Source organism: Lepus europaeus, chromosome 9, assembly GCF_033115175.1.
Source record: "Lepus europaeus isolate LE1 chromosome 9, mLepTim1.pri, whole genome shotgun sequence".
In the NCBI taxonomy this organism is placed as follows: domain Eukaryota; kingdom Metazoa; phylum Chordata; class Mammalia; order Lagomorpha; family Leporidae; genus Lepus; species Lepus europaeus.
The window spans coordinates 82,550,825-82,563,668 of NC_084835.1; the positions used below are offsets into that span (position 1 = coordinate 82,550,825).

The window sequence follows — 12,844 nt, forward strand, 5'->3', positions numbered from 1 at the left end:
AAAAGATTATGTTGTTAGTTCACTTTTATTGTATACAAATTGCCAAAATGGAATAGCTTAAGAATTTTCAAACACTATCTCAGTTTCTATGGGTCACAAGGCCACAATATTTTAACTGAGTCCTTTGCTCAGATTCTCAGAAGGTGAGATCAAGGTGTCAGACAGCTGCATTTGCATTCGTAAGTCTTCTAGGGAAAGAGCCACCCCACCCCCACCAAGTTCTCTTCAGCTACTGGCAGAATTTATTCCCTTGTGGTTGAGGACTAATGTCCTCAACGCTTCAACAGCTGTTGGCCAACTATGCTCTCATTACTGAAGGGCCACTTCAGGTCTTTTTAAAAATCGATACGATTTTATATATCTACCAAGTACGATGAGAAGTTGAAAAGTATATATACTTAGTAGAATGGTTAAATCTAACTAACAAATGCATGATGTCATATCATGATTCTTGTAGTGACACCACTTAACATCCACTTGTAGTATTTTTCAAGAATGCAATGTTATTATTAACTATGGTTGCCATGCTTTACAATAGATTGGTCAAAATTTTTCCTCCAATAAGACTGTGATTATATATCCTTTGATTTACATCTTTCTCTAACTACCACAGCCTCTGGAATCCAACATTGTGCTTTGTATTTCTATGAGATTAACCTTTTACTTTAGATTCCACTTATGAATGAGATCACGCAGTATTTGTCTTTCTGGGCCTGGCCTATTTCACTTAACGTAATGTCTTCCAGAGTCATGCATATGGTGCCAAGTGGTAGGATTTTAATCTTCTGTGGCTGAATAATATTCTATTTATTTCACCATATATAAAAATTCAAAATGTATTAAAGACTTAAATGTAAGATCTGAAACTGAAAACCATTAGAAGAAAACACAAGAGATAATTTTTTGGATAAGATCTCAAAAGCACAGACAACAGCAAAAACAGGCAAATAGGATTACATCAAACTAAAAAGCTTCTGCACATCAGAAGACACAATCAACAGAGTGAAAAGATAAACTACAGAATGGATAAAATATTTGCATACTATACATCAGGTAAGAGTTATATCCAAAATATATAACGAACTCAAATAACTCAATAGCAAGAAAACAAAGAACTCAATTTACACATGGGCAAAAGACTGGAGTAGATATTTCACAAAGAAACATACACATGGCCAACAAAAGATTACAAAAATGCACAATCTCACTAATTAGTGAAATACAAATTAAAACCACAATGAGATAACCAGTTACTCCTGTTAGAATGGCTATTTTCAAAAAGACAAAATACAAGTACTAGCAAAGAAGTGAAGGAAAGGGAACCTTTACATACTGTTAGTAGGAATGTCAAGTAGTACATTCATTAAGGAAAACAGAATGGTAGGTCTTCCAAATATTAAAAACAAAACTAGTATATGATCTGGAAATCCCACTACCAGCTATATATTCAAAGGAAACTAAATCAGTCTATCAAGACTCACCTGCACTACCAGGTTTACTGGAACATTACTCACAGTATCCAAGATAAGGAATTAATGTAAGTACTCTCAGCTATATAAATATGCTATATGCCCATATCAATCTCAGCAAGAGAAACCTTCCTTTGCCTTGATTAAACAAGCTCTGAATCAATCTCACCTCCTCTTCTGGTGCCAGTCAAGGGGGAAAAAAATCGTCCCTGCTTTCAGAAATCTAATGTGGCTAGACCAGATTCACCTGAAAGAGCCCTCTTTCTTAAAGTCAGCCTTACCATATAGGATAACCAAGAGAGTGACAGCTCATAATATTTACAGGTTCCACTCACAGTTACAGAGAAGGACATTATGCAAGGGAAAGGGCTACTTGCAGAGTGCTGCCACGTTGTACAAAAATTTGTACATAAGGAAGACCCTTAGTGGTAGACACAGGTATATGGTATAAAGTCAAAGAAGTCTAAAGAAGAAACAACTTGGGGTGAGATTTAGCACATTGTTTAAAGCATAAATTACATGTTTGAGAAATATTTGAAACATTCACTTTACTTTGAAGAAAGCTTGTTTGTGTAAGCTTTTAGAAGGATTTTTCCAATAGAATGATTTTGCAGTTTTGGACAAAGTAACAACCAAGAGATCAACAGTTATTTTTTCTCAAGTTCAAACGAAGAAAAAAAGCACCTGTCTGTTATCAAATGACTTGATCTGTATTCAAGTGCCTTCAAATCCATTCTTATCTAACATTTATATTTTTTACATTTTACTAAAATTAATAAAGTCTGAGATATTTATATAGCATTACTCAATTACTCAGTTACATAAATATATTAAATTATATTGATTTAAATCTTGACAACTTGATTTTATTACCTCTAAACTATTTCCAACCATGTACTGAGTAGAAGCAATTTATTTACTTTTTTATTCTTTACTCACTTGACTTACATTTTGGAACATTCATAAACCACTGAGAAATATCAACTCTACTAAACCATGACATCCCTACTGAATGATAGCTGCCATTTCCTACAGAATGCAGCCTATACTCCATGGCTTCCATAATTTTACCCAAGGCTAATTGTTCAACCTCATCCCTCACTGTGTCTTACAGTTCAGCTACTCTAGACTGTGCTCTGAACATGGCTTTGATGAATCTGATTATATCAAATGTGTATAATGGTTTCCTAGATGTTATGAATCTTTAAAATTAAGGCATTATTTTTAATGTTGTAATAGTTAATTATAAAAGCACCCCCTGTAATGCAGGGGGCCATACTTTAACTCAAGTATAAGTTTTAGCCACAGTATTCTACTTTGAGGTGACAGTGTATAATGAACTAGAATAACTGTCTCCAAATTGATATATTCTTACCTCCCGGAAAGCATGAGATAATCTATCAAGGTGAAGAAGAAAATATTAAAATTGTATCTATACTAATATTGATCTCAGGCCTGTACATTTATATTTTAATATATTTTAGAATGTATTAAGAATTGGTACAGTGGTAAATATTTATAATTTATAATCTTGGGGGATTATTCACATTTTTAAGCAATTGGGGTACATTATTTTAAGTTTGGAGATCAGTGACTTAACACAAGTATTTTGGAATCCAGTTGAAATGTTTCTCTCCCCAAGTGGTATGATTTTTTAAAATTCATTTTAACTTAAACCACAATTTTCACATCCATATAAAAATGTTAATAACACAGGATTTTTGTGAAGATTAAAGGGAGTCTTTTGCTTAAAGTGCAAATAACTCTAATTAACCTATAGAAAGAACTTCATAAATGTCAGGAATTAATATAATATTACTATAAATTGTATTACATTCAGCACTTGCAATTGCTTAAAATAAGTCTGCTCATTGAAATGCTCTAGATGAGGAACAAAGTTATCAGTTGCTTTTCCTTAAAGAGCACCCACCCTGTGCACTCTTGATAGAATTATAAAATAGTGCAACTGCTATGGAAAACAGTAAGCCAGTTCCTCAAAATTTAAAAATGCAAATATCATATGATGGAGCAATCCTACTTTTGGATATATACACATGTCAAAAGAATCAAAAGTACAGTGTCAAAGAGATACTTCCACACGCATTTTCAAAGCAGCATGGTTCACAATAGCCCAGAGGAGGAAACAATCCAAATGACCATCAATAGATGAATGGATAAACACAATGTGGCAGATACATACAATGGAATATTATTCAGCCTTAAAAAGGAAAAAAAAAGCTTTCGGATATTGCAACATAAATAAATCTTGAGACATTAAGCTGAGTGACATAAATCAGTTACAAAAGAAAAAATAAATACTTTGGGATATCTTGAGTGGAAACACCCAGTAGAAAATCCCAAATATAGATCTGGATTTCAAAAGATAAGCATCAAAACCACCAGAATATAGACACAAGTGAAGCCACGGACAAAAGTGCAGTTACCCAGGATAAACAGAGGGAGGCAAGAAATTTAAATATACCTTAATGGAATTATTTGATTTTGAAGATAAAGAAGTAAAAAATTCCATGAAATTGAGAAAAACAGATTTGCCTTTGAATTTTACAGAGCACTGAAATTATCTTCAATATTCTTGGGGAAAGAGCAAAATAAAGCATCCACACCTGGTTAAGTTCTCTTTCAGTGTAAAGGCAAAGGACAAATATTCTTGATTGCATACACACTGCCAAAAATAGAGCACATGAACCTTTCTTGGTAAAAAAAAAATATGATAATCAGGAATTAGAGTTAATCAAATAGAACATTAAGAGTAAAGAAAACCAAATAAAAGAACAGATAATAAACTTTTAAATAGGAACAATGCAGAAATAATTATGAGAACAAATTTATATATTTTAACTTAATATCAAAAGTTTTGACAGTATAAACATAATATAAGAAAATTATAATAGAATAAGTGTGATATGAACCAGGAGCTAAATAACAATAGGGTGGGAAGAAGAAAAGATGTGTTTACTCTTCATTTGTCATTGGAGAAAGTCACTGATATTGAATGAAACTGAAATTTTCCATAGGAAAAATAAATGTAATTCATCAATTTAGTCCTCTTTAATCTTTTCTATTAACTTAAAGAATAAATACCATTTATAAGAAACATTTATATATTAGCAATTATTTGAATTTATGTATTTCTTCTTTTGTTATATCTTAGTGATGTTATATTTTGTTCTTCCTAAATTAGCATATGACTTTTGTTCACATCTTGGGAAATTATTTCTGCCTGTCCATATATAACTTTTAATCATTATATTTAATCTTTTGGTATTATATGCTTGGAGAGACATCTAGAAAGATTTTCATAATCTGATGATGGTTATGTCTAGAAAGGATGTTTGATATGACATTTTAAAATTATTTTTCTTCCCATTTCACTTAGATTTTTAAGGTAATGAGAAAGTATCACTTTTACAAGGTACCTTTACTTTACAAAAATAGACTGAGTAGGATAAATATCTGAATAATATATATGTATATACATATGTGCCTTATATTTTAACTCCGTATTGCAGTGCAATTTTGAATTCATAACATACATTTAATCATAATTATATCTTGATGTTTTTGTTTTGTTAATGCTTAAAACAACTTTTTCAACATTAATATGTATAGGCTACATGTCATACCCTTTGTGTGTTTGCTTATATATTCATATATATTATTTTATGAATATTAGTACATATAATAGAAATTATATACTTTATGAGGCCGACGCTGTGGCACAGTAGGTTAACCCTGCGCCTGCAGCACCAGCATCCCATATGGGCGCTGATGCTTGTCTCTGCTTCTCCTCTTCCAATCCAGCTCTCTGCTAAGGCCTGGGAAATCAGTAGAAGATGGCCCAATTCCTTGGGCCCCTGCACCCGTGTGGGAGACCAGGAAGAAGAAGCTCCTGGCTCTTGGCTTCAGATCAGGGCAGCTCTGGCCATTGCGGCCATTTGGGGAGTGAACCAACAGAAGGAAGACCTCTTCATCTCTTTCTCTCACTGTCTGTAACTCCACCTCTCAAATAAATAAAATCTTTAAAAAAAAAGAAATTATATACTTTATATGTTATTCCTAGGAAAAATTACTTAGGAAAGTATCACTTTGACTTTTTACAAAGAGGAATCCCATCTTTAATTAAGAGGCTTTAGCCAACTTACAACTCCAGAAAACGTCAGAGCTAGGATTTAAATCATGCTCTAAAAGTCTACACTCTGCCTACCTTATCATGCTTCCTTACATCTATATTGTATATGAAGTTTAGTTGTTATCCAAAAAAAATACGAAATAAATGTAATCTAAGACATATTAGATTCACTTTAATCATTCCAATTGTACAAAACAACAAAACAGGTCTCTGTGATTAAGGTTCTTAAAGGTTGTGTTGTCTTATCCCTGTTCTGCTTTGTCATCTTTCCTCCATCCCAAGTAATGAGGGTGGAGAGTAAAATCTTTCTCAGCTGGCTCAGGAAGTTTATAGAAGTGTTGCATCTTGTCCCCAACCCCCACTCCACTTCCATGGTGATGACAGATAAGACATGGAAGAGCCACTGGGAACGTCAAGAACTGCTATCTTAGAAAATAAGCATGAGATAGTCTTCTTGTACCAAAATGTTTCCTCCTTGCATTCAGAGGAGTTCTCTCTTTACATGCCCCCTGCCCTTTAATACTTATGCCAGAGTGACCTCCAGTTAAAGCACCTATTATTCCCTGAGAGTTCACATAGTCACCATGCTAGTGACTTGTCATTTTTTTAAAAATTCATTCAGTTGAGAGAGGTGTGTGTGTGTGAGAGAGAGAGAGAGAGAAATAAAGGGGAACGCTCCTATCTGCTGGCTCACTTACCAAATCACCCCTAACAGCCCAGCACAAGCTCCAAGACAAGAACCAGGGATTCAATACAGGTTTCCTACTTTGGTAGCAGGAACCCACAACCTGAACCATCACTGCTACTTCCTGCATTGGCAGGAAGCTTGCATTGGGACCTGGAGGCAGGCATCAAATCTAAGTACTCCGATACAGGATTCAAGCAGTCTAACCAGCGGCTTAACCATAAACTCAAAAGCTCACCCCTCATTTTTTATTTATTCCTCTCAACGCCAAAAGGAACCACTCATGTTAACCACATTACTGAGAATCATTCTTGTATTTGACCCCAAAAGCCAATGCTATATAGGGTCTCCCAGTCTAAGTGAGGAAGAAATGCACTAGCTATCAGCAGCAACACCCAGTGTGGAAGAACAGATGAGCACAGACAGACTTCCATCTCAGTGACCCCATTACCTCTGTGTCATAGATGCAAAGTATCATAATGGTTACCTGGCACAGTTCCTCAGCTTTGTTTTCTGGAATTTCTGTAGCAAATTCCTAGCAAGAAATCTAATATATGGGAAGTACGCCTCAGGCAGAAAGTTCTACCAGGTGGAAATGTATATAGTCACCCAGTAAACCATAATTTCTTTCACCCTGATGTAGCATAAAAGATTGATGACTAAAACCATAGTGAAATAACAAAGCAGTAACCATTTATGAATATTCATTGTAATCACTGTACAGTAATCAATTAGTGGTATGCACAGCAAGAACAATATGAAATCCAAGCCTGCAGATTGCAGAACTGAATAAATCATCAGTTTTAAGTGATATGACTAAAGATAATACATATTCCTTTCTTGGTGAAAATACATCTTGTGTTCTGTAGTGGAACAAATGAGGAAAAAATATACACAAATGACAAAATTTAGGCGTTAGTGTCAGTTCCTACAAATACAGGCAAGAGAAGTATTGCTCACATTATTTGACGATAATCTCAATATTCATTACTTTGCTTAAGACAAAGAAAAAAACATCAGCTAACCAAATTTCTTTGTTTTATACAACACAGTGGGTTTTTTTAAAAAAAATACACAATAATGTACTCATCTTATTCCTGACATAAAGCCTTAATGAATTTTCTGATTTTCTACATTTACCCTTCAACATCCAGTGGTGTAATGCATTTAGGTAGTTTAAATCATGAAGTGTTATGTTTCAACTACCTATTACCAAAAAGCAAAATGTCAGGCATGATCCAAAGCTTTTAAAAACACACTGAATACAAGAATCAAAGAAGTAAAACAGAGTGAAGTGCAGTGGTGCTAATTCAAAATTACCCTGTATTAAAAGTTAGTTATAATCAATGTCAGTCATTTACTATCTTTTGCAGATGTGCTTTAAGTTACTTATCATATCATTTTTCTAGATTCCTGCCACCTTGAATGAAAGAACATATAAAAATAAGATTGTAGTATGGAAATAAACAAATTGGATGTTCAACAGTTGCACCTGCGTGAGCACGTGCGCGCACGCACGCATAAAGCACAGGTCCTACCCCAGACCTAAAATGGCTGAGTGGCAGGAGGATGTTGCTTGGTGACCAAACAATACCTCCTGGGCCACTGAGCAATCCAAACATCACTGACAAATGTGTCCCTTCAGTTTCAGACAGTTATGGCTAGGACAAATAGTGAAGGGCATATTTATCTTTTCCAGTAGTTGATCAACAGTTTTATTTGAAGTCAGTTGTCACTTGGCTTGATTTGATCATCAGCTAAGTTTAGGCTTTAGGGAGAAGAGCATTTGCAAAGCTGCATCAATTCTTTTGGGAGAATATAAATGTAAAACCAAGCTTCTGTAACTACAAGACTGAAAACTGGTCTTGCTGCAATTACGTCCATGTGGTCTGTCTAGGATAACCTCCCAGTTGCTACTGGCCTCCCTTTCTTTCATTAAACTAAAGTAGTTAATTAGCCCTGGCCTGTCCTCTCCCCTTTTCTCTTTCCCTTTTTGCAGAAGTAATGATGTCTAATTATCAGCAGCAGTGGATTACTGCAACATCAAGAGCAAAGCATCTCTCATTGACAGCAAAAGGAACCACGAATTCTCAAACCTCAAGCAGCTGAGGATGATTCTTGTCTATTGAAAACACCATTCAAATACAGGTCTTCATTTCTACCACTATATGCCTTTGATTTAAAGTAAAACATATTTTTGTCTTCTTGGTTATTGTACACTACCATTAGAAAGAAAAATTCATATATTTAAGGGAAAAATAATTTGAGAAGTGAGGGAACATGATAAAAAGGAGATCTTTTATATATTTTTCAACTCATTGAAATGATGATTGGCTGTCTCTCAGAGGAGGAGGAGCCTGAAACACTGTCAGGAGCAGTAGAAAGATTCCATAAAGAGCAATGGAAGAGTTCATGAATTAAAAAATCTCTTTAACAGCTCAACACTGGCTTGAAAGAAGAGCAGAGCTCTTAAATACTACACAGAAACTATTATCTAAGAATATCACCTGATGAATTATTCTTTCTCCCATAAATATAGGGGCTCTACTGAATAGAGAAAGACATTTTACTTTCTCTTTGCCCTTGGAGTTGTCTCTTCATAGGATGCCTTGTCAGTAATTCTTTAACTCTGCACTAATTTTTAAATGAAAATATGGGTATCAGAGCACGTGAATGCTGGTTTAAATATTTGGCACCCAGGATTATTTTAGTGCTTTTAAAAAGCACAGAATTTATATCATATACAATTTTAAAAATTAATCTTTTATACAGACATATGTGTGAATACATAGGAGTAATCAAATCTATACAAGTATAAGCTTATTGGACCAAGACACATGTGAGAAACTATCTGACAGTTAAACCAAGGGACCTAAGTTTAACATAAAAGAAATGAAAAACAAACTGCCTAGATATGTTTCTTTTAGACATATAAGAGATTAGTTTTAAAAGTTGTAAACATATCTTAAATTATTTTATTCACTCCGTTAGCTAGGTCTGCCCAAAGAAAAATACATTCTTCTTTTGAATTCTGATTTATTCTAACAATGAATTATTTTTCTACATTACTGCCAATACAAATGAATCAAAAACACTCCATTCTCTTTAACAGACTCTGGCTCATCCAGATGTAAATAAGCCTCAGTTCTAATTCATGCCAGTCTAGTCCTCATTATTTAGTAAAGCAAGACAGTAATCTCAGCATTGTCTTTAACAGTGCCATATGCTCTGAGAGACAGTATATCTACAGATCTACCTCCAAGAAACCGTCCAACAGTAGAACATTAAAACAGCGACAGAACTTTCAAGTGTTTCCATTTTACCTTTATTTCCATGTTCCATTTTTCATACGAATTTCCAAAGAAATACACAAGCTCCAAACAATATTCTTAATTAATCTCAGGAAGCCACCAGCTGCTTTCCAAACCTCAAAGAGTCCTCCAAATACCGCTCTGAACAACCCATTTCCAAACGAATGTGCACCCCGCCAGACACAGCCTGGCGTCCAAGCCCTCTCCTTCCTAGCATCCTCCAGGAATCCTGCACGAGGAAACAGTTGCCAGTGAGGGAGGGGCGGGGTGGGGGTAAGGAGCAAATGCTCAGGAAACCACAGCACCGCGACGCGAAAATACAAAGGATGCCAGGAGCCTCCCCCACCCCAACTCCAAGCAAGCACCCACCGTGGCGCGACGCAGAAAGGTCTTAGGCGGCTCATCCGCAAATCCACGCTGCTGCGGCTCCCCAGCCCCACAGGCATCTGCGTGTGAGGTTGAGCCAGACTCAGCTCCCAGGGCCAGTAACCTCTAGCGGCGCCCAGGCTGGAGCTTTGTGGCCATGAGACTGGAGCCACCCCAGAAAGAGGGACACACACACACGCGCGCGCACACACACACACCCCATCTGATCGCGCTCAAACCCATCTCTCTTTGTTGCTCATCATCTAGCTGCGGCTTTATTTGTGGAACCGGGAAGTGAGGAAAGGAATGGGGGGGGGGGGAGTGTTGTGGGGGGAGGGAGGCGGGGAGGACGCATCCCCAGGACCTCATCTGCAATCTAAACAGTCGTGGCCGCGATCTCCCGGACCCTCCAAGGAGCTCGCGCTGCCCCGCGTCTCACGCGCGGCGGGCTAACAATAAACCCCGACAGCGTGCGGGGGAAACCCCTCGTCCGCCGCGACCGCCACCCGCGGGCTTTGTGCCAATAAGGAGACACTGTCGCCTATCGATCAGCATCGTCTGTTATCAGAGCGTGAGGCTAGGGTTCCAGCCTGGCCTTTTATGCGCGCGGTGGCGGCGGTGGCACACGCGCCAGGCGCCCAGCGAAGGACGTGGGACAATGGCCCAGCCCGAGGACGCTGGACGCTTGCCGGACGCCGCCCGGCCGGGGCAAGGAGGCTCGGCGGCTGGTCCCCGAGCCGGGGAGGCGGGGAGGGCGGAGGGGCTGCGGAGGTGCGCGCTGCCGCTTTAAAATAAAGGACCACAAAGACGCCACGGCGGGGGGAAACCGCGCCTGGCTGCTGCGAGTGGGGACGACTTGAGGAGGGGGTTGGGGAGGGTGGGGGCACACGAGCCAACGGTGGCTCTCGGCTCCCCCCTCTCCTCCCGCCCCGCCGGGCTGCTCGGGCAGACAAATAACAGAGGCAGGCGAGTCACTCACCGTGGTCTTGACCGGCACGTAGAGCACCTGCTTGGCTCCGCCGCCTCCCGCGCGGACCTCGTCCGGCTGGCCCAGCTGGAAGCCCTTCGATTTGACCCAGAATTTAAATTTGGCGTTGTCCGTGGAGCTCGACTCGGAGCCGTTGAGGAGCTGGACGATCCGCTCGTATTTCTTACGGGTCACCGTCTTGGTCTTGCCTGAGTCCCCGTAAGTCCTGAGGCACCAGTCCTGGAACTGGCGGTACATGTCGCGCTCGCTCTCCATGTTCCCCGCGCTCGGCCGCCGCCGGCCGGATGCTCCCAGCGCACTTCGCACCTGTTCACCCCGGGCTCATGAAAGATGCAGCCCCGGCCACGATGCGGGGACGCGAGGTCCCGGCCGCCGCGGGAGCCTGCCTCGGGTTGGGGGTGGGGGGGTGGGGTAGGGGGGAGGAACGGGCAGCGGGGAGGAGGGTCCAGTTGGGCACCGGCAATCAATGCCCTGTGCTAGCCAGTCTGGCTCATTCGTAATAGCAGCGGAGGGCTCGGACGCTTTTCCCGTCCTCTCGGTGATGGGGCTCTTTAATATTGTGTGTCCAGGACCATCCCAACAGCATTTGGCCCAGAGGAGCTGGGCTCTGAATAATTAAAATCCTATTCCTGGGTTTATTAAAAATCTCAATATTGACCCGGGGCGCTCCCTCGACGCCTCACCCCGGGCTGCGTCCCGGGCAGGGCAGGTGGGAGCGCAGCGCCGCCTCCCCGCGCGCGCCCGGGAAGCTTCCTCGGCCGCCGGTCCGGGAGCGAGGGCTGCGCCGCTCCCGAAAGCAGCCGCCGGGCGGAGCGCCTGCAAGCCCCGCAGGGCACACGCGTCCCTGGGCTCTCCTTGCTCCGCTTCGGCCTTCCGGGTGACCGGCAGGGAAGGGACTAGAAAAAGAGAAAGTTCTTACCTGTCATGTCTTTAAGCCTATCAAAATTCCGTTTTACGGGATTTTTTTTTTTAAGACGAGGGGGTGGAGGGAAAGCAAGATAATTTTAAAAACGCGTTAAAATAGCATGTCTTCAGGTGCACTGGGGCTAAATTGCAGCCCCGCATCTAGGTTCTAGGAGTTAGGTCCCAGCAAGGAGCGGCGCCTTCATAGAGGGCTCGGCCGGTAGTTCCCAGGGTCGGCGCCGGTGCCCCAAACAGATACGGGTTCCGGGAGGGCGTGGGTACGAAGGCAGGCCGCCGGCCGCGGGTCTCCGGGATGGCGACCCGGCCCGGCCAGCACTCCTCAGGCTTCTGCGGCACCCGGCACCGGGGTGCCCGGCATAGAAGTAAGTTTAGGACAGAGATGCTGGGAACCCTGGGCAGGAAATGAGAATACACAGAGGCGTCGTTTTCCCCGCCGCTTGGTCACAGTTTGCAGTTCACCCGGGAGGTTTCGGTTGTCGCTTTTCCCCTCCCGCCACGTCACGGACACCCCCTCCGCCGCGCAGGGACGCCAGATATGAGTTCCTCAGGACGATTTTCCCAGGCAAAGGAAGTCAGCGGTTCCTCCATTCAGGATTTCCATCCGCGTGCCACGGTGCTGGAAATAGGAGTTCCCATCCTCCTCGCGCAGCGGCGGCGGCCGCTCCTCTTTATTCTACTCTCGGCCGAGGCCCGTGCGCGTCCCAGGAAGCCGCTGCGCCAGGAAGGCGGCCCGAGCGGTGCCCGGCGCCGGCTCAGGGTCCCAGGCCACCTTCGCCACTCGTCGTCGCCTGCCGGACGAAAGCCCTGAGTGGGAATGCGGGGTGCCCGTGCCCACCGCGCGGCAGCTGGTCCTGGCACTTGCAAAATGGTCAGTGGCTCCTGCTCGGCCGGGCGGAGTGCGTGTGCGTGTGTGTGAGGGAGAGCCAGGGCGCGAGAGTGTGCGGTGTGCGG

The 12,844-nt window shown here is 41.5% G+C and overlaps 1 protein-coding gene across 3 annotated transcripts in view; it reads right to left on the reverse strand.

The window, feature by feature from the left end:
* The window catches only part of NOL4 (nucleolar protein 4), a 369,495-nt gene extending 358,271 nt beyond the window's left edge, over positions 1-11,224 (reverse strand). For all 3 annotated transcript variants that reach the window (XM_062200260.1, XM_062200258.1, XM_062200259.1), the window contains exon 1: positions 10,961-11,224. In XM_062200260.1, the coding sequence (XP_062056244.1) occupies positions 10,961-11,224 (264 nt within the window). The remainder of the gene's footprint in view (positions 1-10,960) is intronic.
* Between the last annotated feature and the right edge of the window lie 1,620 nt (positions 11,225-12,844).